This window comes from Drosophila ananassae, chromosome XL, assembly GCF_017639315.1.
Source record: "Drosophila ananassae strain 14024-0371.13 chromosome XL, ASM1763931v2, whole genome shotgun sequence".
Classification (NCBI taxonomy): domain Eukaryota; kingdom Metazoa; phylum Arthropoda; class Insecta; order Diptera; family Drosophilidae; genus Drosophila; species Drosophila ananassae.
In genome coordinates, this window is record NC_057931.1 from 12526737 (window position 1) to 12553423 (window position 26687).

The 26687-nt window shown below is 41.7% G+C and overlaps 2 protein-coding genes across 12 annotated transcripts in view; one reads left to right on the forward strand and one right to left on the reverse strand.

Annotated features, from left to right (window-relative positions):
• The first annotated feature begins 415 nt into the window (after window positions 1-415).
• Window positions 416-15432, forward strand: LOC6503080 (neprilysin-1). 2 transcript variants are annotated; one of them, XM_001963353.4, is made up of 9 exons: window positions 416-853; window positions 5957-6766; window positions 9823-9933; window positions 11874-12001; window positions 12061-12178; window positions 12722-13728; window positions 13792-13954; window positions 14015-14331; window positions 14773-15432. In XM_001963353.4, the coding sequence occupies exons 2-9, from the start codon at window positions 6280-6282 to the stop codon at window positions 15043-15045; spliced, it is 2604 nt and encodes an 867-aa protein (XP_001963389.1). In that variant the 5' UTR covers window positions 416-853; window positions 5957-6279; the 3' UTR covers window positions 15046-15432. The 2 variants fall into 2 exon arrangements, with proteins under 2 accessions (XP_001963389.1, XP_032308978.1); XM_032453087.2 differs by lacking the exon at window positions 416-853 and adding an exon at window positions 3756-3981.
• Window positions 15433-15905: 473 nt separating this feature from the next.
• The window catches only part of LOC6503023 (voltage-dependent T-type calcium channel subunit alpha-1G), a 104474-nt gene continuing 93692 nt past the window's right edge, over window positions 15906-26687 (reverse strand). For 8 of the 10 annotated variants that reach the window (XM_032453095.2, XM_032453093.2, XM_032453099.2 and 5 more), the window contains 6 exons: window positions 26362-26616; window positions 26105-26266; window positions 24548-25944; window positions 23490-23682; window positions 23279-23428; window positions 15906-21311 (listed from right to left, as the gene is read on the reverse strand). In XM_032453095.2, the coding sequence (XP_032308986.1) occupies window positions 18498-21311; window positions 23279-23428; window positions 23490-23682; window positions 24548-25944; window positions 26105-26266; window positions 26362-26616 (4971 nt within the window). In that variant the 3' untranslated portion in view covers window positions 15906-18497. Of the gene's footprint in view, window positions 21312-22473; window positions 23429-23489; window positions 23683-24547; window positions 25945-26104; window positions 26267-26361; window positions 26617-26687 lie in introns of those variants that run through there. The other 2 variants (XM_032453094.2, XM_032453102.2) reach the window with 2 other exon arrangements.

Below are 26687 nucleotides of genomic sequence, written 5' to 3' on the forward strand. Positions count from 1 at the left end.
TTAAGCGCTTAAGGGATTGTTAAATTTCATGACGGACATTTTAAAATGTATCTTACTCATATTATATGTTTTTTGTTAAAGAAATAAATATTAAATAATATCGCATTACAAAAGCTCAATAATTCCGAACATGTTGCTTTGTTTTGGGGAGTTGCAAGGAATAAGGCCTCTCACTTGCACGCATCTGGCCCTATACGCAACATGTCTTATAGAGCGAGAGGTCGCATAGTCCCCTCTCTCTCAGGCGCAACTGCAACCTAACCTTACTCAACAGGCCAAGTTCGCAGCGAACTGAATGCTCCAACTCCAGGGAAACACTTGAAAAAAAGTCTAGTTAAATGTGAAATTCCATTGGCAAATCGTATTTGTTATTTTGTTGAAAAGTATTTGTGGAAGAACAAAGCACAAGTGTTATTGCTGCTATTTTCAAACGCGCGCTCAACGAGGAAGCATCGAAAGAATAATCCTCCCGAATAATCCCAATAATCGTTCTAAAGAATATTGATATTTTGATTTGTGATTTTTATTTTGATTTTGATAGTGGGAATTAAATAAATATATGTATAAAAATCAAAAAAGAAAGAAAACCCTTAACGCGCAATTCAAAAAATTCGTACCTTCTATAAGGAATCGATTCTGTTTGATTTAGGGAGTAATACGGTTATAAATTCGGAGTTAATAGCATTGTTTGGCTGCCATATGGCGTCCGAGCAGTGTCGTCCTGCCCATGTCGCCACCAACAACAACAACAACAACAACTGCAACAACATAAACAGTGGCAACCCCAAAGAAGAGGAAGAGGAAAAGCAACGCACGTGCCACAAAAGGTTTAGCGCCAAAACTAAAATTTCAGGTACAAAAAAAAAGGAAGTTCGGTGTCGATGTCCTTTTTGTATTTTTAGTTTTTTTTTATGTATAGGGGGTGTGTAGAGGTGTAAGGGTTAGTGTAATATATATTTTGGGGGTTGGGTTGAAAAAAAGAAGACTTTGATTTGTGGTTACAAAACACGCAATGGTTATTACACTTGAAATAAATATTAAAAATTTATATTTGTATATTATTATTAATAAATATTACTCTTTTTTACCCTTAGCCTCATTGCATAATTATGGGCCTCATAAAGTCCTCAATTTGTCTTCATTGGCTTTGTTCTTGATCTTATCTAGCCATTTTAATAACCCCGCAGTACAACATGATAGTAACAAACTATTTTCTTGATAATAAAAATTAAAAAAACGTAAAAAACAACTAGTTATCCAATTACTTTTATTTGCCAATAAATCATTTTTAACTATGTTCTTGAAAAACGAATAATAATTTTAATTTATTTCAGAGGTAGTAATTTTTTTTTGGATTATTAATTATTTAATTATTAAGTTGCTGTGTATTTTGGCGCAGTGTACCCACGCCACCTGTTGGGCTTCCGTTTTAGAAGCTTAAAGCGCGTGTTTGGGAACTTTCAATCTATTTTTGTATCAGCTCTGGAAGGATATTAGCCAGCCAGCGAAAATCGATCAAATTATTATGGGGGGTGCGGCTTGTCAAGTTTTCAGGTTTTTCTTTTTTTTTTTCGAAAGGAAGTGGTTGTCCGTAACAGAGGGGCTCGAACCCACAACGATCTTATGCCTTCAGGAGACAGGTCTTCCATCATTCCGGCCAAATCGGCCACTGAAGACGTAATTTCAGCGATTACTGACCACCGACCACCATACCTCCGTCTAACCCCCTTGAAAAACAAGTGTCAGAAAATTAATAACAAGACATCTAGATGGTGGAGGAGGGTGGGGGGATTAGGCCAAAAGGAAGCTCTTCCCCTAATCTTCCCACTTATCGGACAGGCTGGTAATTAATTTTTTGTTCTTTCTTATAAACATACTTATATATTTATATTTATTTTTTTATATTTATTTCTTGTACAGTGACAATGACACGATGATCACGCACTGATAATGCCACTGCCAATGACCAAAAGGGTTTCGTAGATATCTGTATCTGTATCTGTAGGATAGGGTATGGGGTATGGGGCATGGGGTAGAGCGTCATGCTGGCTAGCATACCATGGCCTAGGGGGGGGGCAAGGTAAACCGCAGAACGGAGCTGCGATTAGCGCTCTTTGTGTGTGGAACGTGCCGAATGGTCTCCGCCATCGATATCGATGGCTGGGAGGATGGCAAAGGTAACAGGAGAACGGCAACACCTGTCACAGGTAAACACCCAACAGCCAACAACCAATAGCCCGACGCTGCTGTGCGCCACCTTTGGTGGCAGTGTCTGTGTTTTGTTTTGGTTTGTTTAGCTTTCCTTTTGTTTTTGTTTTCATGTTTTTTGTGTGGGGGTGTGGGTGTTCTGCGATTGAATGACTAGCTATATGCCAATATAGTCCCCATATAGATAGGGGTCTGCACTTTTTAGAGTTCTTCTATCAATGGGCTAGTTGATATCCTATAAATTAACAATTAACAACTGAAAAAGGGGTAGCTTTTGATTCCATTTCTTCAATAATTATTATAATTAGTTCTTAAGCTTTTAGAAATAATAAAAATATATTAAATATTATGCCACAAACATTTATATTTATTGCATATTGTTTACATTTTTTAAGATTTATGGCTTTTTTTTATTTAATAGTTATTTAAAAGTTGCATTTAATGCTTTAGTTCAAGTTTACTTTAGTGCCAGTTTATAAACAAAAATGGATGACTTTTAGTATTTGGTAGCCATTTTGTTTTTGGTATATGGTATTTGGTATATTGTAATCTAACATTTTATTCAAAAACTATAGTAATTATCTAATAATTATGAAGTAAAAACTAATCTATTGTTTAGTTCATCTCCAGAAATGCATAATTCTAAGTTTATTAAAAAGTTGACTTTTTAAAGAAAACATTAATACTAAATATAATATACTAAATTAGTATTTGTTGAAAACTTGTTTCGAGATAGTACAATATTCCAATTAAAATACCATTTAAAACCTCCAATTACAAAAAAAATCCAGGATATAGCCTCAAAGTTGGTTATTTTATTAATTGAAAAACTTATTAACTTATTTTTAAACAGTTCTAATTAATGCATATATATTTCCACTTTCCAACTCCCAGCATAACATTGAGCTAGAAAATACTAAATATTATTACTTTTTAATAATACAATTTCAATATGTTAAAAAAAGTTGTAAGATAGTTGTAACACTTTAATAAAAATACTATTTTCATTTCCTTAAAGTTTGCTTTTTATATGAATTGAAAAATAATCAACAAATTTGAACTCCAAGCATGAAAATTAAATATAATATTATAAGATACTCAGTAATAAAATTACTTGGTAATAAAATTAAACAAAGTCCAAAGAAACAACATTTTTAAAAATAATAATATTTTCATTTCCTTTTTTTCTTTTTATGAATTGAAAAAAAATCAATAATTTTAAATGAAATTTAATTAATATATAGTTCCACTTTTGAACTCCCTGGCATGAAAATGTATTAAGAAAAATAAATCGGAAAAGACAACTAGACTCCCCAGCGCCAATGTTGCATATAATTTTAGTAACTTGCTTATTTGGAGCCCTGTAACCAAGTTAGCATTAATTTAATATACACCTCCTGGGTGTTACGGCCATTGGCAGTGGCACTGGCACTGGCAGTGGCAGTGGCAGTACTGGGCTGCTGTTGCCGGCGTCGACGGGGGCAGCGACGCCGGCTGAGGCGCTGACAGCGACGGGCAAACGTGCCGCTTAAAAGCTAAGGACACGCGCTCAGAACGCTCAGTTCGCCACGAGAAGTCGCCCCGCGCGGACGCTTGCAAGAAAAACAAATCAAGAAAAATTATTATAATAATCTAAAAACATTAAGCAACCAAACAATTGATTCAAAAAAAAAAAAAAAACAGAACTCCCAGAAAGTCTAAAAAAATTAAGTTAAGTGAAAGTTAAGAACCAAAAAACAGAAAAACCTTTAAAACCGGCAACAGAAACCAAAAGTAATGCACCCAAAAGTTACCCCAAAAATATAAATATTTCTCAAAAGTGTTTAATAATAATTAAGCTTTTTTTTAAACATTTTTTTTTGCTAGTTTGCTTTGAAAAGCAGGCGGCTATTGAATAAAAAGCGAAATTAACGACGGAATTAATTTATTTAGTTTTGTGGCGCGCAGTTCGGGTTTCTGAGGCCCCTTTCCCCCGGATAGTCTGTATATATAGACTATATGTATTTGAATAAAATATATATCCATATAGTATTTTTGTTGGTTTGTTGCTTTGGCGTTTCGCATTTCACGTGGCCCTGTGTTGATGAGTTTTTAATTTTAATAACATTTCGCCGGCGATCGATGCCAAAATATTCATGAGTGTCACGAGATCGGAGAGCACTGGCTCTGGCATCGATTTGGATTTGGATTAGTATCGTTCCCAAAAGATAATATCATTTTGAAGCCGGCAAGACCGCCCACAACGCCGCCATAGCCCCCTGTTGCTCTGCCTCTGCTTCTGCTTCTGCCTACGTCTCCGTCTCCGTCTCCGCCACTCCTCTGCCACTGCCTCAGTCGACTTCGCAGCTGGGGGCTTAACTAGTTTCGAGTTTTGCAAAATTTGCCGCGCATTAATACGATCTTTAAATCACAGTGGATTAAGTTTTTGGTGAAATGTCAACAAACAAAAAAGTTCAATAATACAGGCCGCCTTTTTTTTTGAGTTAATAGCAGACAGCCTTTTCAAAAATTGGGCTGAAAAGTGGTGATATTTAAGAAAATGGTGTAACATTAAAAAATTATACTTGTGGAGTTAAAAATCTAAAGGTTTCAGGTTTTTGAATAATAATAATAAGAAATATAATAAGAAATAGTTCATGTCTTTAATGTTTTCCATCATATTACTCAAATTGTTGTTTTCGAAAAAGAGTTTTTGAAAAAATACTTCAAATATTATGTCTAAGCTTTAACAATTAAATTCTCTGGTGATTTATTTGGAAAAGTTATTCAGTAAAATAGATTACTTAGAAACGAGAATAAATAGATTACAAGATTTTAATAAAAATATGAATAAAATTGTTTTTTAACCTAAAAAAATACCAAGTAAAAATACTGCTTTAGTCTTTGTACTAAAATCTTTCTTTAAAAATCTATAACAATTTTCTTACTGTCAGAAGTTGTACTTAGTTTTAAGAGAAAATCATCAAAAATCAGTTAAAAGCCAGACTTCTTGATTTTCTAAAAAAGTAAGCTCTAATTAATTTTTTGAAAATGTATAGATATTTTTTTGTGTGTACCACTGTCGAAGCTTTGCATCCCCTGCTGAGCGTGGAAACACGTTGGCCCTGATCGCTGATCGGCAGCAACAGAAAAGGCAGAAAAAGCAGCAAAAAAGCACAAAAAACCAGCAAAATCAGTAGAAATTTAAAAAGCAGAAAAATCTTTAAAAAAAAAACAAACACGCACTCTCCCGAGTGGCAACTAAAAACTGGCCAAGAACCAAGTCGGCGGAGAGATGATATCAGAAGAGACTTGGCATTATCTGTCAAAAATCGCAGAAGCCTCGTCTTCTGATAGACAGCCGGCAGACACAGTAGAGCCTCCCAAAGGCGACTGCATTGGCTTCTGGTAGTGGGTTGAATCTGGTTAGGTCCAGTATTAGTTGGTTATCATTTCTGTTTTTATAAAAATTATAAAAAAAATAAATACAGTGAAGAAAACTATTGAGTATAAGAGCAGAAATAAAAATTAGTAGTATAAGGTCTCTAATTATTATTAAAAATTATTGAAAAAAATATATTTTATTTTATTATTATTATTTTTAAGAGGTAGATCTCTTGGTAATATTTTAGAAATAGTCCATGACTCTTCCCTGTCCATCATGCTCATGTTCTCGATGTCATATTAATACCAATCGTATATCATTCTCAGATATCTGTATCTATATATTTCTGTATCTGTATCTGGCTATTTGTTTTGGATTTTCCAGTGCCATCGACGCTGATGTCGCAGTCGCAGTCGCAGTCGGAATCGCAGTCGCAGTCGCAGCCAGCGTCGCTGCCGTTGTTGCTTTAACTGCCAACGGGGCTGCAGTCCGCGATCCGCTGTGATCCGCTGCCCGCCGTCCGTTGTCCGTTGTCCCTTGTCCGTTAGTCCAGTGTCCGTTAGTCCAGTTGTCCGCTTGTCCGCTGTCCGTCAACTACTGTCCGCTTGGCCGTCAAGCGCTCGAAATTAAAGGCGGCTCGGTCGGGCCATAAATTAGCCAAAAGTGCGGAACGATAAGGCGCCATAAGCTTATCGTGCAACAGCAACATGTCACAACAGCAACATGATGTCGCCCCCGGCACTGGCACCGGCAGTGGAGGCGGAGGTGGAGCGGCATCTCCTGAAGGGGCGCGGGAGAAGCCCCTCAACAATGGCTACCTGCAGGCCAATGCTCCGCTGGAGGACCTCAATGCGACGGTGGTGTCCCCGCTCCTGGGACAGCAGCAACAGCAACCTCAACTGCAACAGCAACAAAATAAGCTCCCTACTGTGGTGTTTCTCGCACCGGATGGCAGTGGCGGCGTCGGCGTTGGCAGTGCTCTGCAGCGTAATCCTGGCACATCCTTGAATCCTGGCTCAGCGGCTCAGCAGCGCAGCAGCAGCGATTGGCTGCTCAAGGAGTCGCAGCAGCGTCGGCGATTGCTCGTCCTGGCGATTGCCTTTACGGTGCTGGGAGCGGCCATTGGGGCGCTGGCCATTTATTTTGCCAGTGTACACCAGCGTTGCCAGATGTATCATAGATCCTTGGAGCCAGGTGAGTGTCGAAGATTATAGAAGCTGTAAGGAAAGTAAATAAAAAGGTTAGGACAGAAAAGAAAGTAAAGAAGAACTATTCCAAGTCTATGTTATATTTTGTACAATATCCTTGGAATTAAAAGGACACACGGACAGGACATGCATGTGTCCTTTTAAACTCAATTTAAATTGAAACAAAAAACTTTTTGCATAATTTGAAAGCATTTCCTAACCAGCCATGTTGACTGGCATCTGGATTCTGGTCCTGGCCAATCAACAGGCCCATCCTGTGTCCTGATCCGCTCCGCTGGCTTCCAGCTTCATGGCTTGCTAAGTGAATTTAGCGCCTCTTCGGCATCCCAGCATCCCAGCATCCCGAAAAACAAATGGAGCAAAAACTCAATTTCCTCAACGGAGGAGGTAGAGATGGTGGAGGAGGTGGAGGTCCGGTCGAGGCGAACCAAATCGTGCAACAGGCTTCCGATGGCAGGAGGATGCCGGTGTTGTAATCTCCGCCATTCCTCCCCCCCGGCTAGGTGCCAGGGAGGCTAAATGCCACCCAGCACCCAGTTTGAATGCCACCTTGTTTGAAATTCAATTACAGAATATGTCAAACAACGAGCAGGAACAGCTTGCCAGCACAACACGCCAAAAAAAGGGAAGGGAAAGGAAAAAACAATGCCGGGCAGTCGCTTCCTGACAGCCTTTTTGTGGTCCGTCACTTATCAGGCACAGTGGTTCAAAAATCATGGGGTTTCAAAGCTTAAAATGCATGAAAAAAATATATATTAAAATCATTAATTTAAATCATATTGGAAATATTTTATAACTATTCTAACTAACTATTTCTAATATTAATAATGTTTTTTGTTAATTCTGTTAATACTGTTATTACCTAAAAAATAGTCTTAACTACAAGTACCGGGTATAATAATTATTTTTTATTTATTACTTATATTTTATATATTTTTTTAAGCAAATTCCAATCTTATTTAAATATTAAATAACATATTTATTTAACTCCTAACTAAGCCCTTAAAACTATTCCTCAAAAACTCACCCTTTTTTTGGAAGCGTCTTCAGGTCACTGTCCTTCTCCGGCTGCTGACGATTTTTGATCCTTGGGCATGGGAGAGTCCGGAATATGGAGTCCTGGATATGTGGTGTGGCAGACCCTAGACCCCCCGCCACAAGGATCCCTTTTTTTTGTACTTTGGTGGGAAAATGGCGGGTACATGGAATAATGCGATTCAAAGCAACTGAAATATTCAGGAGCAAGGATGTCTGCCGGGGCATAATTTACATCTTCATGTGCGTGTCCACCCCCCTTGATTTCGTTTTCATTTTCATTTTCATTTTCATTTTCATTTTCAGTTTATTTTTTTGGTGTTCCTTAAAAAAAATAAACAAAACCAAAGTGCAGAACAGAAAAAAAGCAATCAATCGGCATTGCCTGGGAATGTCTATGAATTTTTTAACGGCGGGCCGTTTCAATCGATCGCGTCCTCCTTCATCTTCGTCCTGGGGCCTCCTTACATCCTGTCAGTTGGCCTAATTGAATATTCACACACATCTCCGTTATAAAACGTGTTTTTAATGTTTTGCGCTAAAATACCAACCAAAAAAACCAATTCATTCATCGATGCCCGTAAAAAAAGGGATGTTTCTCTCCCAAAAGGACCATCGAAGCCTATTTTCAACGCTGTTTATATATATATATCCTACATATATGTGTGTATATTTTTTTACAACAATTTAAAAATATCTCATTGCTGACATCGCCATAAATACCCAACAGCATCATCATCATTGGGAAAATGGGAAGAACTTGCGGTAGGCCTGGCCTTGACTATGAAATTTCTCCACCCACTTTCTCCACCACTTTCACTTTTTTTCTCAGCCAGCCCCCCAGATTGGTCCATCGATTTTTGTCCTCTCGTTTAGGTTCATCTTTAAGTTTGGCTTTAATTTAATTAGTATTTATTCTTATATTTTATTTAGATTTTTGAAAAGAATTTTTTCGTCACCTACTTGATTTTCGAAGCAAAATATTCAAAGAATAAGATCTGTTTTGAGTTTTAAAATATTTTTAAGACAAAATAGACACATTTTGTTAGATTTTCCAAAATTCTTATTAGGTTTTACACTTTTCTAATAATTTAATAATTAATACAAATTAAATCATCTTTCACAACTGATTTATTTTTATGAATTTTAAAAAACTTTCAATTTAAAAGTCTTAACTTTTTACTTTAACAAAATATATATTTTTAAAGATAAATGAAAAAGTGTTAAGTATGTTTTATATTTTTTTTAAATTTATTTCGTAAAAATTTTTTTATTCATTTCTTCAAGAAACTGATTAGAAGCTCTTTTATTCATACATTTTATTACAATTACCAGACATAATGAAGTGCCTTTAATTTGAAAATATAATTCTCTATCTATTATTTGTTTTTATAGAATTTTTTGTTATCTCTGCCAGAATATTGGTATTGATTGATTTCTCCGAAACGTGCCATTACTTGGCCTTTTGGTCCCGATGCCCGGTGGTTTCCTTTTAATTCCATAACATAATGAAATTCCCACTCCTTTAACCCACTAAATAATATAATTGCCATGTCCGCTTGAGGGGAGCTGCTAGCTGGACGTTCAACTCGACTGAGGGGCACATGCCACATGCCACTCGGATACCCGGCCACTTGCCACTTGCTACTCGTGGTCCACTTAAACCTATTAACGCCGTGGCAAATGTTATTAGCCTGGCCAGTTACTGGGTGAAAATGGTTGGCTTTCTGGGCTTCTGGGTGGGTGGTGGTGCTGGTGGTGGTTGAATCGCTTTAATTAATAACTAAAGCTGCCATCTCCGAAAGGACAACAAGTGCAACATGTGTCCTGGTCAGTGGGATCGATAGCAGAGCTTCTTTACTTTTTCTTTTCTTTCCATTTTTTTTGTTTTATTTTTTTTGTTTAAATGAAAAATTCAAATTCAATTTGCTTGAGTGCCTCTATATTGCTCATACGCCCTGTGTGCCTTTCTAACAAAATTGGAAAATCTGCCAACTCTAATTGCAGACAATGGCGGCGACAGAAGCAATTCCTGGTGGAGCCAGGGGGGCCAGAGGCCCGGCCAGGAGGGGTCACCGGAGGGCAGCATTTGCATGACCCAGGAGTGCGTGAGAACAGGTAAGCTGAGATCCATTTACCAAGTCTTTACCTTTAATTTTCGACCAGGGTTCTTGGCTCTGGTTTCTGCTTGCCACTTTTGGGGGCAACATGGGGGCAGCATGGGGCATGAAAAAAAGACCAAAGAAAATTTGCTCACTAATAGACATAATGGGTACTGTGATACGTCGTTTAAAGTACTTTTGGGAGAAAGATATATATTATATTTACAATTAAATTTAAATTCAGTGAAAAGAAAGTCAGTGGGTTTATTATTGATATTTTTAATTTATAAAGACTATCTATTTATTAGAATAAAAATGATAGAAGTAAGACACTGTTATAAGAAATCTTTCTTTTTAAAGAAAATCATCTTGAAAAGATACACTAGTATTTGTAACTAAAAATTAAGAAAATAATTAATAACGAGCTAAAATTGTAAACAATTTAATAAATTAAACGTCTGTGAAGCTAATATATTCTAAATTGTTTGTTATTGAAGCCTTATTAATGAATTAATATAAGCTATTAAAACTAAAGTATTTTTTAAAAATTCGAAACTCAAATAGTAGTTGACTTTTCAGTAAATTTCTTTGTTATATTTCAACAGCTTTGAATAAAATCATTTAGGTAATTTTTTGAGCATAGCTTTTTAGCCTTAGTCAGGCTCTACTGTACCTAAGAACTGTACTCTGTAATTCCTCTATCGAGGCTAAACTAGACGGAGAGCAGCAGACCTTATACAACCCATCTAATGTGTGTGGTTTTATTTGCGCTGTAAATTATTTATTAGCTATTAAGATGGGTTAAGTGCTCGCAAAACAGACACATTTTTGTGGTCACGGGTTAAGGGAGTTATGGGTGAAGTACATATGTATGGAGGGAACAGGACATCTGCTATCCTATTCGGTTTCGTCGTTCGTCGAACTCCCCGGCATGTCCGCTCCAAATGCACCAACATGTCAACCGCGAATGCGAAACAGACAGCAACACCTCCAAGAAAACTTCTCGATGGAAAAGGAAATTGCTCTGGTGATTGACGGACTTGGCACAGTAGTGGCATGCCACCAGTATCTATACCTGTCCAGGTGCAAGGAATACAAGGATAACAGACATACATACCATATGAAAGGGAAGCCAGGAAGGCAATTACCAAAATGATGCAATCACTCGCCTTCGCTTCGAGTTCCACTTTGCTTAGCACACTTTTCGGGGGTGATTTGGCATGAATATTTGATTAATATTTTCTGATGAAAATGGAATCGGAATTGCCATATAATTGCTAGCCTAGATCCCCAATCGAAGTTGATTGATTGGAAGAATTTTAATTTTCAGTTAGCCTCCAACTACTAGGAGGAGGGAGTACCAGAACCTCAAGTAATCTCTTTAAGCTGTTTTTGTATTTTTCGAGTTCCTGGAATTCTACTCCCTGGACTTTTAATGAAGAAAAGCTATTAGAGAGATGCTTTGCATAAATTAATGGCCTTCCAAGAAAACTGAATAATGAATTTTCCAGGTCCAGGAGCCAGGGTCCCCCCCTATTTTCTTTAATGAGCAGACTCTGTGATTTATGGATTTGCAATGCAGGCCTAGACTCGGTCTCGGTCTCTGACTTAGACTTTTCCTCATAACTTTTGTCCGAGGAGGAGAAACTTTCTCCGCAAACCCGCCAGCACCTGAGCAAGTGCATCTGGAGCGGTAAGGGGAAGTCTTCCCTTATCTCTTATCATAAAAGTTTGTGGCCAATGATTTGTGGACCAAGTTTACAGCCGACCAAGTAAAAATGGCTTTGGATTTGTGATCAAAGGGCCATAAATTATGGCCGCAAACGGGGTGACCACTTAATTGCCCAGCCAGGTGACAGCATTCCCAGGTTGTCCTCCGCTTGATTTACAGGCTAATAATACGCCTGTGGAACCGCAACTAAATGAATTGCAATTTTCATCTAATCCCGCCCACAGCCGCCTCCCTCCTGTCGGCCATGGACCTCACGGCCGATCCTTGCGAGGACTTTTTCCAATACGCCTGCGGAACGTGGAACAAAGTCCATCCCATACCCGAGGACCGCAGCTCCATTAGTACTTTTGAGGTTAGTTCTGAATTAAATACGATTTCGGTTTTATTTTTATTTTTCGGGGTACTTTCCAGGTCCTCTCCGACCAGCAGCAGGTCATCCTGCGAGGCGTCTTGGAGGAGCCGATCGATGAGCGCGACAACCAGGCCACCATCAAGGCCAAGACCTTCTTCAAAAGCTGCATGGACATTCGTAAGTTTACAATATTAAGATCTAATCACTGTTTAGAATGACAGAAAGAAAGCAGTTCTAAAAGAAAACTGCTTTCAAAAAGACATTTTCAAACTTTTTTATTAATTTTTATGTCGGTCTACAAAGTATTATTAAATAAATAAAAGCCTCTAATAATCTAATCATTAATTAGATAATTAATAAATGAAATAAAATTTTTAGAACGGTATTAAAAAATCAGTTCACAAAGGACTGCTTTTTACCTAAAAGAACGATGTTGAAAGATCGACATAAAGAAAGCAGATCTTAAACTGCTTTGAACCTAAACTTGAAATACATTTGAGGCTTTTTAATGACTTTTTAATGATTTAATAAATATTTAAAGAATAATTTAAGAAGACATCTTTGTGTATCTAAGAAGTATAATTAAATAAAAAGCCTAAGCTGAATAGCCCTAAAAACATGCTTTTAGGACGACATAAAACTTTCCTTTAAAAATAGTTTTAACGTATGATTAAACGTATGAAGATTATTAAAATGTCCTTCTCTGATATATTTATGCAGCTCAGATCCGTAAGATTGGCTCCGGGCGGCTAAAGCAGGTCCTGAAGTCCCTCGGTGGCTGGCCGGTGATCGAGCGGGATTGGCGGCCGCCACAGGATCTCTCCGTGGAGCGCCTGATGGGCCTGCTGAGGCTCAACTACAGCGAGCCGGTGATGATCGAGCTGTATGTGGGGGCCGACGACAAGAACAGCTCGGTGAACATCCTCCAGATGGACCAGCTACAGTACGCCCTGCCCTCGCGGGACTACTACCTGAAGGAGAGCAGTGCCGGCGACCGGAAGGCCTACCACCGCTACATGACCCAGGTGTCGCTCCTCCTGGGTGCTGATCCGGCCACTGCCGCCGCCGAGCTGGAGGAGGTGGTGCTCTTCGAGACGCAGCTGGTGAACGTCTCCCTGGCGGAGGCGGACAGGCACGACACTAGCACCGTCTACCGGAAGCTGACCCTGCCGGAGCTGCAGGACCTCGTGCCGGAGGTGCAGTGGGCGGAGTACCTTCAAACGGCCCTGGGGGCGGGCATCCCCCTTCAAGCTGATGAGCCGCTGGTCACCTATGGCCTGAAGTACCTCACGGAAATGGGGAAGATCTTGGCCCGAACCGAGCGCCGGGTGGTGCACAACTACATGCTCTGGCGGCTGGTGATGTCCTTGATGGCGCACATGATCGACGAGTACCAGCGGGAGCGGGTGGAGTTCCGCAAGATCCTCATGGGCATTCAGTCGGAGAGGACGCGGTGGTCGCAGTGCGTCGAGTGGACGAACAAGAAGCTGGGCGTGGCCGTGGGCGCTCTCTTCATCCGGGACAACTTCAACCAGGAGAGCAAGGAGGTGGCCCTCGAGATGATTCACACGATCCGGGCGGCGTTCAACGAGCTCCTCACGGAGAATCACTGGATGGACGACGAGACGCGGGCGGTGGCCAAGGAGAAGGCGGACTCGATGAACGAAAGGATCGGATATCCAGAGCTCCTGACGAATGCCACCGAACTGGAGCAGGAGTATGTGAATGTGAGTAGAAGGATACCGGCTTCTAAATAGTATTCTTATATATTTTCCCTTAATCCTCTCCAGCTGACTATTGTTTCGGATAACTTCATAGACAATGTCCTGAGCATCCTTCAATGGGAGTCCGAGAAGGTCCTCCACCTCCTGCGCCAGCCGGTCGACAAGGAGAAGTGGACCACCGAACCGGCGGTGGTGAATGCATTTTATAATCCCAACAAGAACGATATAGGTTAGAGACTCACCTCTCATATCCTGTCTCCAATTAAAGTAATCCTATAATCCTTTTTAGTATTTCCCGCTGGCATTTTGCAACCGCTATTTTATAGCCAGCACTTCCCCAAGTCCCTGAATTATGGGGGCATTGGCGTGGTTATTGGCCACGAGATCACCCACGGCTTCGACGACAAGGGACGGCAGTTCGACAAGGAGGGCAACATGATGCAGTGGTGGAACAACGCCACCATCGAGGCGTTCCGGGAGCGGACGCAGTGCGTCATCGATCAGTATTCCCGCTACAAGATCAACGAGGTGGACATGTACATGGACGGCCGGATGACGCAGGGCGAGAATATAGCGGATAATGGTGGTCTAAAGCAGGCTTTTAGGGTAAGTGGGAATGGGTTTTCAAGGCTTTTTGATGTGAAACTTGTTAAAGAGCTACATACTGTGTAGAAGGACATAAACAAAGCAGTTCTGAAGGCTGCTTGAATTTTAAAACGACATAGAGTTCGACCCAATTGGTATTTTTAAAGATCTATCTGGAAGTTGTGCTATTAATAAGGCTTTTAGGGTGGGTGGGGGTTAGTTTTCCAGGCTTTTTGTTGAGAAACTCTACTAAAACCTACATTCAGCTCGAAACGACATAAAAAAGCAGTTGAAAAGACTGCTTTAATTTTAAACCGACATACAGTTCGATCTAATAGGTATTTTTATGCGAAAAACTAAGGCTAAGATTTAAAAAAGTACTATCTTTTTCATTCCAATTACTTTAAATAATAAGTTTTCTATATAATCTAAAGACTAATTAAAAAAATATCTCCTATCCAGGCCTATAAAAAATGGGAAACCCTACATGGACGAGAACAACTCCTACCCGGCTTGAATATGACCCACGATCAGCTGTTCTTCTTGAACTACGCCCAAATCTGGTGCGGATCTATGCGACCGGAGGATGCTCTGACCAAGATCCGGTCCTCGGTCCACTCGCCGGGCTTTGTCCGGGTCTTGGGGCCGCTCTCGAATTCCCGGGACTTTGCCCGAGCCTACAGCTGTCCGCTGGGGAGCACCATGAATCCGGCGGAGAAGTGCAGCGTTTGGTAGTCCTCTACTCGGCACTCGATGTATTTTTTTTTATATACATATATATTTATATCGCATATTATATATTATATATATAAAGTATATATATAAAAACCACACACACACACACACACACACAGTACTATAGAGATGATAATGTGAACTTTTTTTGTGTAGTTCTCCTGATTTGGAATTTGTTTTTGTTTGTTATGGCGCAGTAATGCATGTGTACTTTGTAATTGGCTATATATATATATTTATACGTATATATATAGATTTATATATTATAGATCGATAATGTGTTTGTAGCTGCCCGTTGTATCCTTGATCCTGAACCGGTCCTTGTTCCACCAGCCCTCCGCGAAAACCAACGGCATTATATTCGTAAATAAAGAAATTGTACGGAAATTCGAGGGTAGTTTTTATATTTTTTCTGGGGGTGATGGGGCGTATACGTAATCGTGTCTATTTGCGTGATATGAAGAACATAATAAGTATACGCCATGTGTGTCAAATGTTTTTTATTTATGAAATATTTATTAAATACCCCCTATTTTTTATTTATAAATAATAAATCCTTGTCTAATTTTTCTTTTCAAATTCTCTTTAATTTATAATGCTCGTTTTTTGTTTTTTTCGCTGCTGACTTTACATAGTATGTGTTCTCAGTATATATATATATATATGTTCGTACGTATCTAGTGGAACCAATCGAACCATTTAAATAATACGCAAAGGACACGCAACGAAATGATTACAACATTAGTCCTTTTTGGATTTTATGGCTATTTTCTAACAGAGTTTCTTTCATTTTCATTTTCCGTTTACCATTTTTTAGTTTTGTTTTTTTTTTGTACAGCAGAGGATAGTGCTTGAGTTAGTTTTTATTTTTATTTATTTCTTAATTTCAATTTCACTTCTAATGGTATTATTTTTAGTTTCTGCTTTCAAAGAATTTACGGCATGGAGCTAAAAGCAATTTAGTTTACTTTCGCGTTTCGATTCGGCCATTACGGCTATTAATTTTAAATTCAACTCACTTTTTACTAATTATCTGTGTGTGTTTTTTTTTAGGTTTTCTGTGGGCTTGCTATTCCATTTTTTGATTTCGTTTTCGTTTCTTGAATTAACATATATGTTTTTGTAGCAGTGTACCTAATTATTAATCAACAAGAAGAAACATTCTTTTTAGTGTACTTTACTCTTTGCATTTCAAATTAAGAAACTAAAAACAATCAACTGAAAGGCATACAGAAATATTATTTTAATTCTTTTGGTTTTTTTACTCCAAGCAGCTACTTTCAAAAATTACACACTCAAAAAAAAAATGCTCAAAACTACTAGCGCTTTAACCTAGAAACATCATGCTTTTAACTATATTTTTTTATTTTTATTTTTTATCTTTTATATTTTATCTCTTTATTAATTATTTTCTAAGTAATTATTTTCTTCCTGCCTCGTAAATAGTTTTTCTTTTTTAATTTTCAGAGTTGCATTTTTCCGTGACTCCATCTTGGATTGCTTTACCGTTAACTCTGGGAGTGTGTGTGAGAGAGATAGTCTGAGTGTTTGTGTGCATGGGACAGAGAGAGACAGACTGAGACTGAGACTAAGCGAAAGAGACAGAATGGAGACAGTGACGAATCTCGTAAATTTGTATAATTTTTATTTTTTATTCGTAGAGAAAGGCACAGATGAAATTATCGTATAATTAAATTTTTTCCTTGCTTACTAATTTTTTTGTCCTCACAAATTTCCCTTTTCTAAGTTTTAAAGTTTATCTAAACTGGAGAGCTCTTCTTAGTTAGTTTTTTTTGTTTTTTACAGTGTGTGTACAAAGAGTGTAAAAATTGTTGTTTAGCTTAGATCATGTTTGAAAAATTGACAGTGTTGAGTAAGTGTAAGTTCTACTCCGCCTTCTACTCCGCATTCTACTGCGCTTTCTACTACTTTAGTAGTGCCCTTCTAGCCTGTTCAAGTGCCTAGAAATATCCTGATACTCTATTGTAATTCGTTGATAGTTCCATATATACACTCTATATATATATATATTTACTATTTAGTCATTAAACATTAACCATTAAATTTCTACTAAACTTTCCTCACTTTCCACTTTTTATAAATGCTACTTCTTAAAGTTCTGCTTCTTCTTGTAGTGTTTAGTGATTAGTTTTAAGAGTTTTTTTATATTTTTTATCCATTTATATTTATCAAAAAAAAAAAAAACACACATACACATACATTTTATGAATACCCTTAATGCGTTGGCACTATTTTTTTTTTAAGGGGGGGAGGGGCTATCATTTTCTCTATTCTGGAAGCCTTTTGTAGAGGAAACTGGTGATGTATAGGGGGTATAGGGCATAGATTGTCTATTAATATTTTGTCCAAGTGTAGTTAAGTACCTAAGTAAATTCGTTTGCACAAAGTTCATTATTATTCCCCTTTTCCGTGACACTTTCGAGCGCAAGTACTTTGCTTTTTTTACTGATTCGGGCTTCCTGATCTTAGAGACTATACAGTATTGCTTATCGATGCGGCAATAATACATATATTATTATATATCTTTAGTATATAAGTATGCTGTTTCTGTGTCATTGGCTAGGCTATGTAAAATACACTCAAATATATTGCATACATACAGGCGTTTCTATATACAGACAGCATTTATTTGTGGTAGAGTGTGGTACGTGGTGTGACCAAATGTGTATTTGTGTTTGCGACAGTGTGACCAAGTGTGTATTTGTGTTGCTTGTTAGTTAGTGTGACCGTTTTCCTTCTCCATATAAACATTTAAACATTAAGAGCTAATCACAGAGTTGATGATTTTACTTTTTCTTCACAAATCTCCATCATGCATGCTTTTATTTCTTATTTCTTGTATGTATGCAGTATCCCTAATATATAACGGTATGTATGTATGTGTATACATTTTTATATAACTCTTGTGTTTTATTGGATTTTGGTTTTTTTTTTTTCACACACATATCTATAATCAGGTCTGCTCTACAACTTGAAACGGAAAACATTTTCTAATCAACTTTGAAACTTAGCTAATTTTTTGTATTTTCGGATTCTCTTACTTTTTTCTCATTTTTAGTTTGTTATATTTTGTTTTTTTTTTTGTGTAAAGTTTTAACTTTAATATTTTTTAAAGTTATGAAAACCGTAGGATTGCACTAAAAACAGTTGACAATTTTGCTTACTAGATTTTAGAGTTTTTCTTTTTTAATTTTAGTTCTTAGCTCCTTTTCTTAATTCTTTTCTGCAATACTGATTTATAGTTTTTTAGTTATTAGTTTGTAGTTTAAAAAAAATTCCCTAAGGTATTTTTTTTTATTATAATTTCATTATTTTTAAGCCGGGCTTGATCGAAGGACCTCAAAAAAAAAGGATAGCTTACAGTCGTCCTAACTAAAGAGATTCATATTTTTCATCTTTGAACTTCAAACCCGGCTAGTATGATACCCCTTCTAGTCCATGGAGGACTGCGGCGACTTGACCAACAACAGCTCCTTGTAGTCACAGTCCCTGTCCTCCGCATTCTCCAGATCCTGCTGCTCCCGCTGGTCCATTCGCCGGCGCTCGCTGATGATGCGAAGGATGTCCGAGGAGTCGGATTTGCTCAGGCCCGGAATATCCCCGGAGACGGGTACGCCCTCCGGGATGTCCAGCTTGGCAGGTGGTGGAACAGGACCCGCTGACGGTCCGGATCCAACAGAGCCAGATCCCTGGCTGGTGGTTGGCAAGAGGAGCGAGTTCTCGTCCATGTCGGCGTCCTCGTCCAGGGCCTGCTGCTTGAAGAGTTGCTTGGTGCTGCCGCTCCGACTCCTCGGCGGCATGGAGCGCGGCACTGAGAGGAGCAGGCTGCTCCGCATGCATCCCTGGTCCACCGACTGGGACCAGCCGAAGGGTCGGCGCTGGGTGGGTGTGGGCGTGGGCAAGGGCGTTATTGTGGGCGGGGACAGGGGCGGAGGCGGCGGCAGGGGCACTGGCACCAGAGCACTCACCACGGAGAGGCTTTCCGCGTCCAAGGACTCCATGTGGCCGACATCGGCGCTTCGGACACTGCGTATATCGTAGGAGGCAGTGTCCTCCAATTTGGTGGCTGAGCCTCCGCCTCCAACGCCCTCCGCCCCGGACTCGAGGCTCTCGAAGATGGTGCCCCGGCGATGGTAGTCGAGGGCATCGCCGCCCCAGGGCAGCGAGTCGCAGCTGGTGCGCTTGGCCTCCAGGTTGCGTCGTCGGATGGCCTGCTCGTCCAGCGAGCGCTCCTTGGAGAGCACGCCGCGCTTGCGGAAGCCGGCGGCCGCGGAGGCGCGTCGCCCGCGGCGGCGTCCGTCCAGCGGCGGTAGCGGGAGGCCGGCGGCCGTTGAGGGCTCGCCAGTTAGTATGCCTCCGACTGCCGTCGCTGGGCCGCCGAAGGGCTCGCCCAGCCGGGCGCCGAGCGCCTGAGGCGTCAGCGTGCCCCCCATCTCGGCCAGACTGAGGCCGAGGGCCAGGGAGCTTGGATTCGGTGGCTGATTGAAGTACTGAACGGTTTGGCGGCGGGCACCCGCACCCCCAACTCCTCCTCCTCCTCCTCCTACACTTCCACTGCCAGCTATCTGGTTAAGATTAGTGGCCGCTGAACTGGTGAGGCTACCCTGTCCGGGATTACTACCGATCGGTGCGGGGAATTTCTTGTCCAACGAGGGGGTGCTGTAGATGAAGTTCTTGGGCAGGGATTTGACCTTGGCGAGGGGGCGCGGGGGCGGTGCCGCCTTAGATTGCGCCTCCGCCAGCTGCTGGCACAGCTTCTGCTCCTGGGCAAACTCCTGTTCGCGCACCAGCTCACGCTCCAGCTCCACCTCCATGTCGAGCTCGTCTTCCATTTGCTTGTGGCTCTCCTCGAGGTGTTTCATCAAAACAGCCACGACGACGTTCACCAAAACGAATTGCGCCATTAGCACGAATATCACAAAGAATATGGGAGCAATAACCGAGCTGACGCAGCAATTGCGTACACAATCGGCCGCGTCATCGCAATTATCCCTCAGCGTGTCCTTCATGATGCCGTTCCAATTGTCGCCAGTCGCTACGCGAAACAATGTGAGGAAAGCCATGCCAAAGTTGGCGAAGTGCGCGTGCTCGCCCAGTCCCTGGCAGGGTATCTCGTCGGAGCACTCGAGCCGCCCGAACAGCTCCACGCCCAGTGCCGCGAATATGAAGAACAGCAGGAAGAACAGCAGTCCCAGGTTGCCCACTTGGGGCAGGGCCTGCATCACAGTGTCCAGGAGTGCCCTGATTCCCTTCGCCATTTTCAGGAGCTTCAGGACTCTCGCTATCCGCAGGACTCTCATGACGCGTATAATTGTCGGATTAATCGGGATGAACTTCTCCGTTTCCAGTTCCTCCAGGACAATGCCCACTATGGAGAGCAGGACGATGCCGACGTCCAGCTGGTTCCAGCGATCCTTGAGATACAAACGCCAGCCGAGAGCGACCAGTTTCATGTTCGCCTCCAGGATGAAGACGGCCGTGAAGAAGTAGTTGAAGATCTTGAGGGCGTACTTGAGGGGATAGGGCATCTTGTAGTACTCCATCGCCATGGTGACCACGTTCAGGCCGATGACGGCGGCGATGGCCAGGTCGAAGTACTTCGAGGTGACCACGTTGTGGACGAACATCCGGGTGGGCGAGTAGTTCGTGTAGTAGGGCGGTTCGTGCATCCTCCTCCGCTTCTTCTCCATTTGGAGGGCGCGCTTGGCGGCCCGCCGGATCTTCTCCTCCTTCTCCTGCTCCTCGCGACACCGGTGGAAGTTCTCCACCACCACGCCCACGAACATGTTCAGCACGAAGAAGCCCACCAGAAGGATGAAGGCGATGAAGTACAGCAGCCGCCACTCGTTGTAGTTCACGATCGGCTGCTGGTCGACGCCGACGGCATCCAGACCGGTGTACATGATGTTCACCCAACCGTCGCGGGAGCTCAGGACGAACAGGGACATCAGCGCCTTGCCGAGATCATCGAAGTTGTACTTCCGGTTCGTCCAGACATTGCCCGGTATCCGGCGGCACTCGTCCGCATTCCGTACGCCCTTGATGTTCTCGCCCTCGCAGTAGTAGAAGGTGCCCTTGAACAGCTGCACGCCCAGGATACCGAAGATGATGAAGAAGGTGCAGCAGATCAGCACGATGTTGCCGATGGGACGCAGGGACGATAAGAGTGTTTGCACGACTAGTTTCAGACCCGGGGCTCGGTTGATCACCCGCAGCGGCCGCAAGGATCGGAGTAGTCGAAACACCTGCAAGGATATACACCGCCACCGGAAGTGGCAGCGACCAAAAAAAAAAAGAAGAGAAAAAGAAGGACGACAGTCGACTGTCATGAGTTGGTTCATGGCTGGTTCGTGCATTGGCTAAAACGGTATGGCAAGCAGTGGAGCATACACACTGCTTGCACTGCAGCTGAAGTACAACCTTCGGCTGACAGATGGCGTCTTGAAACAGTGTTGCCCTAACTACTTATGTTTTAAAATTACAAATTTTGTGTTATTTTTAAATATTCTGAATAGAATAAGTGTCTAAATATGGCTTGGCAGTTTTTTCAAGGTATAAATTAAAGTAAGAAAAGCTTAAGGCTTATATTTCATACGATTCCCTCTTCTTACTTTGAAACTTCCTTAAAAAAATGTCCTTGAAGCCTATTTTTAAGGCAACACTGTTTTAAAGCATGAATATAACAGTGTAAAATACATTTTAAGCCATTAAAAATATGAAATCAAAAAAAAGCGCACGCCCAGTCTAATGAAGAATTGAAAATATCAAAAATATCCAATGTTTTTAGACTTTAAACTTTAATATTTTTTATAAATAAAATTATTAGAAAAAACACTTTGTTAGAAACTGAATTTTTTGATATTTTCAATTTTCAAAAAATGACTTTCTCGGGCCATTTAACAACAGTTAAAACAGTCAACATTTTGGGATGAAATTGGCCAAGCTAGATGGGGGTGTGGGGGGAGTGTGATTACATCGGATATATGTGGAATATAAATGGAATATATATGGAATATATATGAGTTAAAAATGGAATACTCATGAGTCAAATATTTTGTAAAAGCATGAAATGGAAAGGCACTTTTCAAAAACGAGGCTTAATTTCTTGCTACAATCCATGACAGAAAAGTGATAATAGAGCCATGACACTTAAATAGTCCTTATTGTTGATAAAGTCCTTGAAAGGACTAGTTTTGAGTTACAAAAGTGTCATAGATCCTTAAATTTTTGTTGAACTTGAAAGATTTTTTTTAAAATAAAATAATTAACTATTTACAATAAAATACTCAATGAAGGCGAGTCAACAAATTACTTGAATTTTGTTTTTAAATATTTTTGTTTTTGAGGGGAGTTTTTTTTGATGTTACTATATATATATTTTTTTTTAACTTTTGTTTTTTTTTTGGGGGGGGGGGGGGTCTACGCACACTTAACAAATAGTGAAAACAAATTGAATTCAGTTTTTGCTGATTAACGCATATAGGAGCGGAAATTTACCTGAATTATCGAGTTAAATATTTAATATATATAATTTATTATATATATAATATATACATAAGATATTTAGAGAGAGAGAGAGAGGCAGAGGGTTCGAAACGAGATGTGATGGAAATTGAAAAAAAAAATTGGAAATTTAATTTTTATTTTTTTTTTTATAGAAAGTGAAGTGTTATCCTTGGAGTATTGGTGAGTGTGAGAGTGTTAGTGAACAGGTGTATGTATGTGTATGTGTGTGTGTGTGTGTGAAAAAGAAAGAGCATATAATAGAGAGAGACAGATATAGTGATAGCGCCAATCAGCAGACAGAAAAGAGACAGATAGCAATTTAGCGAGCGGGCATTTGGTATTTTTTTTGGTATTTTTAGTTTAGCTTGTTTTCTGAACTCTGGATCAGATCGAGCCAAATAATGGGCGTGGTCGTAGGATACGTGGCAAGGGCGTGGCAAGTACGTGGAATACATATATATTTATATATTTATATTATACATAATATGTATGTATATATTGATATTTCTGTAGCTGTTCTGGTTGTTCTTGTAGATGTTCTGCTGAAGCATTCGTTTTCATTCGCTTGATTGAAAGCTTGCTTGATTGATAGCTTGCTTGATTGCTTGATTGATTGCTTGATTGCTTGATTGTTGACTACTGCTGCTGGCGGGTTTTTGCGATTTTTTTGGCATTCTTCTGCCATGGACCCTGAGCCCGTACTTACCCTTAAAATCCCAAATATCCTCGGACTCGATTCGCTAATCAGGGACATTAACAAATCAATTATGGAAATGGTAACCAAAGATCCGTCCATGATGTTCCAGCCGGAGGTGAAGTAGGCATCCGGGCCGTAGAACATGCCCGTTGCCACAACCTTCGAATTTCGAATTGAATTTTGAGTTAAAGGATATCTCAGTAGAAAGGACATCTCCTACCTTGATGAACATTTCGACGGTGAAGACGACGGTGAACACGTAATTGGCTGTTGACAGGAACAATCTTTCGGTGCTGCTTGGAGGGATGTTTGGTCTTTCCATCGCCAGGGTGATGCAGTTGAGCGCGATGAAGAGCAGGACCACGTTGTCGAACCACTTTTGGTTCACGAACCACGTGCAGATTTGCCGGAATCTGTTGGGGGGACAGTAGACAGAGTCAGGTGAGTGATTTGGAATGCACAGGACACCCAAGGACACCCAAGGACAGCCAAGGACATCGCAGGACAACTTGCAGACAAAGTTCAAATTCAATTTTCCACTCAATGAAAGCGAACGGAAAAGTTCGAAATCTCAAAATCAAGGATTCTGAGGATACACTACAAGAGATGTTCTTTTTATTGCATTATTTATTGGAAATTTTTCTGTCCTTTTTTTAAACTAAAAACTATTGTCGAAAAAGTTGTAAAGAAATCCTATTTGTATAATCTTCAGGAAATCCTATGTTTTCTGAAAAGTTTTCAGCTTCTTTTTAAGGAATTATGTCTTTTTTTTTAAGAATTCAAAGAAAATCCAGAAATCTTCGGCTACAATTTCAAAAGTTAATCCTTTCTTTTTACTTTTTTGTAACTCTTTTCAAACATTTTTTTAAAATCTCTGATGGATAATATCTATTCCACAACTAGATTTCTACAACTCTTAAAACTATCTGAAAATAATTTAAAAACTATAAACTATCTCCAGTCCATTATTGAGGAATTAGTCTCTAAAGTCTAAAAATCTGAGAGTATCTTCTATATTATTCTATAATTCAGGTATTATTCTTCAGGATATACTTTCCGAAAAATAGTATTTTCTCATATCCTTTTCAAATAAAAATTTTCATAAAAAATGTTGAAGCTATTAGATGAAATTTCAAGTCTTCTTTTTTCAAAATTAGTCACAAATTAACCAAATTATTTCAGGAAGGGATAACTTCTTAATAATCTCTCTAAAAACCCCTCTGAAAAAGGATACCCTTTAAAACATGGAAATCCAAGCCCTCCTCGCCGCACACTCACCTATTCTCCTCCGGAAATATATAAAGCGAGTAGTCCTCGCGCTCGATGGTAAAGTGCTTGGGGGTGAGCTGCTCGATGATCATCTTGAGCTTGGAGTAGCGCTCCCCGCCGGGCACCGTGGAATGTGACTGCATCGCCGCCAGCTGCAAGTGCTGGTGCTGCTGTTGCTGGTAGTCCTTGGAGAGCCTGGGATGTGAGCCGCCGGCCGAGTGACCCGGTGTCGGATACGGCTGCTGGGTGGCCGAGGAGAACGAGTCCTGGCGCTGCTGGAGCAGCTGTTGCTGATGGAGCTGCTGCAGCTGCTGGAGCTCCTTCTCCTCCAGCCGCTTCTTCAGATTGTAGTGGCTGATGGAGTTCTTGCGCTTGTCCCGCGCCTCCATGTACTGCTGCAGCATGGTGTCCGGCTCGTTGAGATTGCCGTACGACTTGTGCCACTTGTCCAGGTCCATCTTGGAGTTGGTGTACGACAGGGACTTCCGGTTGGCCTCCAGGTTGTGCAGATTCAGGTGGGAGGTCTTGCTGAAGGCCAGCTCGATGGAGCTCATCCTGCGCTGGCCGGAACCGGGACGCAGCCGGGTCGGCGGCTGGTTGAGATTGAGGTTCTGGTACACCTGGGAGTTGAAGATGCAGGCCGAAGCTCTCCGGCTGCCGGCTCCCATTCCGCCCCCCACAGGTCCACTGCCGATGCTCAGGGTATTCGAGAGACGTCGGATGGAGTTCTGGGGGCTAAGACGATTCGTTTCCTTGGAGGTGCTCGGCGAGTCCCTGGCGGCTGCCCCGCCGCCTGATCCGCCTCCTGGACTGCCGCCGGCTGCTCCGCCACCTCTTAGCAGGAAACTGTTGTCGCCGTTGTTGTTGAGCTGACGCTGCTCCTCGTCCTCATCCTGCCCAGCAGCTCCTGCCATGCCCAAGTGTCCTTCCTCGGCGTTTCCGGACCCGGGTCGCCGTTTCTTGGAGCTGCTCCGCCGGAAGCGCTGCTTGAACCCGCCCTGGGGTGGCGGGGCCAGAGGCAGGCGCTCGCTGGACGAGCTGCCGCTAGTGGAGGCGTTGCCAGTGTTGCCACCCAGACTGACGTCGTTCAAGCTCTGCGCCTCCGCCTGGGCGGAGGATATGGTGGGCACGTAAATGGGCGTGGCTGCCGCCGCCGCCGTGGAACTGGAACTCTTCGAGATGTCGTCGATGATCAGGCTGTGCATGCTGCCCGTGGAGCTGCCAGGACCTCCGCCCGGCACGCCCACGCCCAACTGGCTGGCATTCAGGATGTTCAGGGGCTTGTGGGCCAGAACCGGCGACGGCGGGATGAGATCGATGGAGGGTATGCCCTCGTCCAGGCTGCGCTGGCCTCCGCTGAAGATGTTCGGCGGTCGCAGCAGCGAGGGGGAGGGCGAGCTGGGGGGCTGTCGTCGGAAAGGATACAAAATAATATTAATATTTATTTCATTTCATGTGATTTTGGGCTAACAGAGTTGCCAGTAGTTAGTATTTTTCAAAATCAAATTTTGTGTATTTTTTGTCACTTGGCAACACTGTTCTTAGGGATGGGGGAAACGAACCCACCTCCATGTCGCCCCACTGGCGGAAGCTCATGCCCGGCTCCAGGGTGGTGCTGGGCGAGTCCTGGGGCGTGGCCGCCGTCGTTGTGATGATGGGCGGATCCCGGACGAGACGGATTTTGGAGAGGCGTGGCGCCTCGCTGCGTCGCTCCTTGATCGAGTATGTCTGTATTTGGGGAGAGCGGGGGGGGGGTGGAGAGCGGGGTCAAGGGTCACATTCTTGGATTCTCTCCAGGTGATTGTCTCAGGGACTTCTCTTACCTTTTTGAGGCCGCCGCGCGATGACCTGCCTAGTTGCTGGGACGCCGCCATGGCTGCCGCTGACGAGGTGGCCGCTTCCTCCAGCGGTCCTAGTCCCAGCTTGCCGCCCGCCTCTCTGTCCCTCTCGCCGGAGGATAACGGTGCATTCGAGGAGGTGGGCAGCTCGTTGATCTGATAGTCGTGGGTCGGCTGCAATAATCGCTGGCGGTGGGCATTGTTCTTGGCCTCGATGATCAGCTCGGCGGAGTCCTGCAGCTAGGATTCAACTAGGATCAGTCACGCACTTCTCACACACACACACACACTCACTCTCACACACACACACA

Bases quoted from the DNA above. Each gene is read 5' to 3' on its own strand.
- LOC6503080 (XM_001963353.4), top strand. From the start codon at position 6,280: ATGTCACAACAGCAACATGATGTCGCCCCCGGCACTGGCACCGGCAGT. The intron at 12,002-12,060 runs GTTAGTTCTGAA...GGTACTTTCCAG, and splicing joins GCTCCATTAGTACTTTTGAG to GTCCTCTCCGACCAGCAGCA. The intron at 13,955-14,014 runs GTTAGAGACTCA...AATCCTTTTTAG, and splicing joins TCCCAACAAGAACGATATAG to TATTTCCCGCTGGCATTTTG.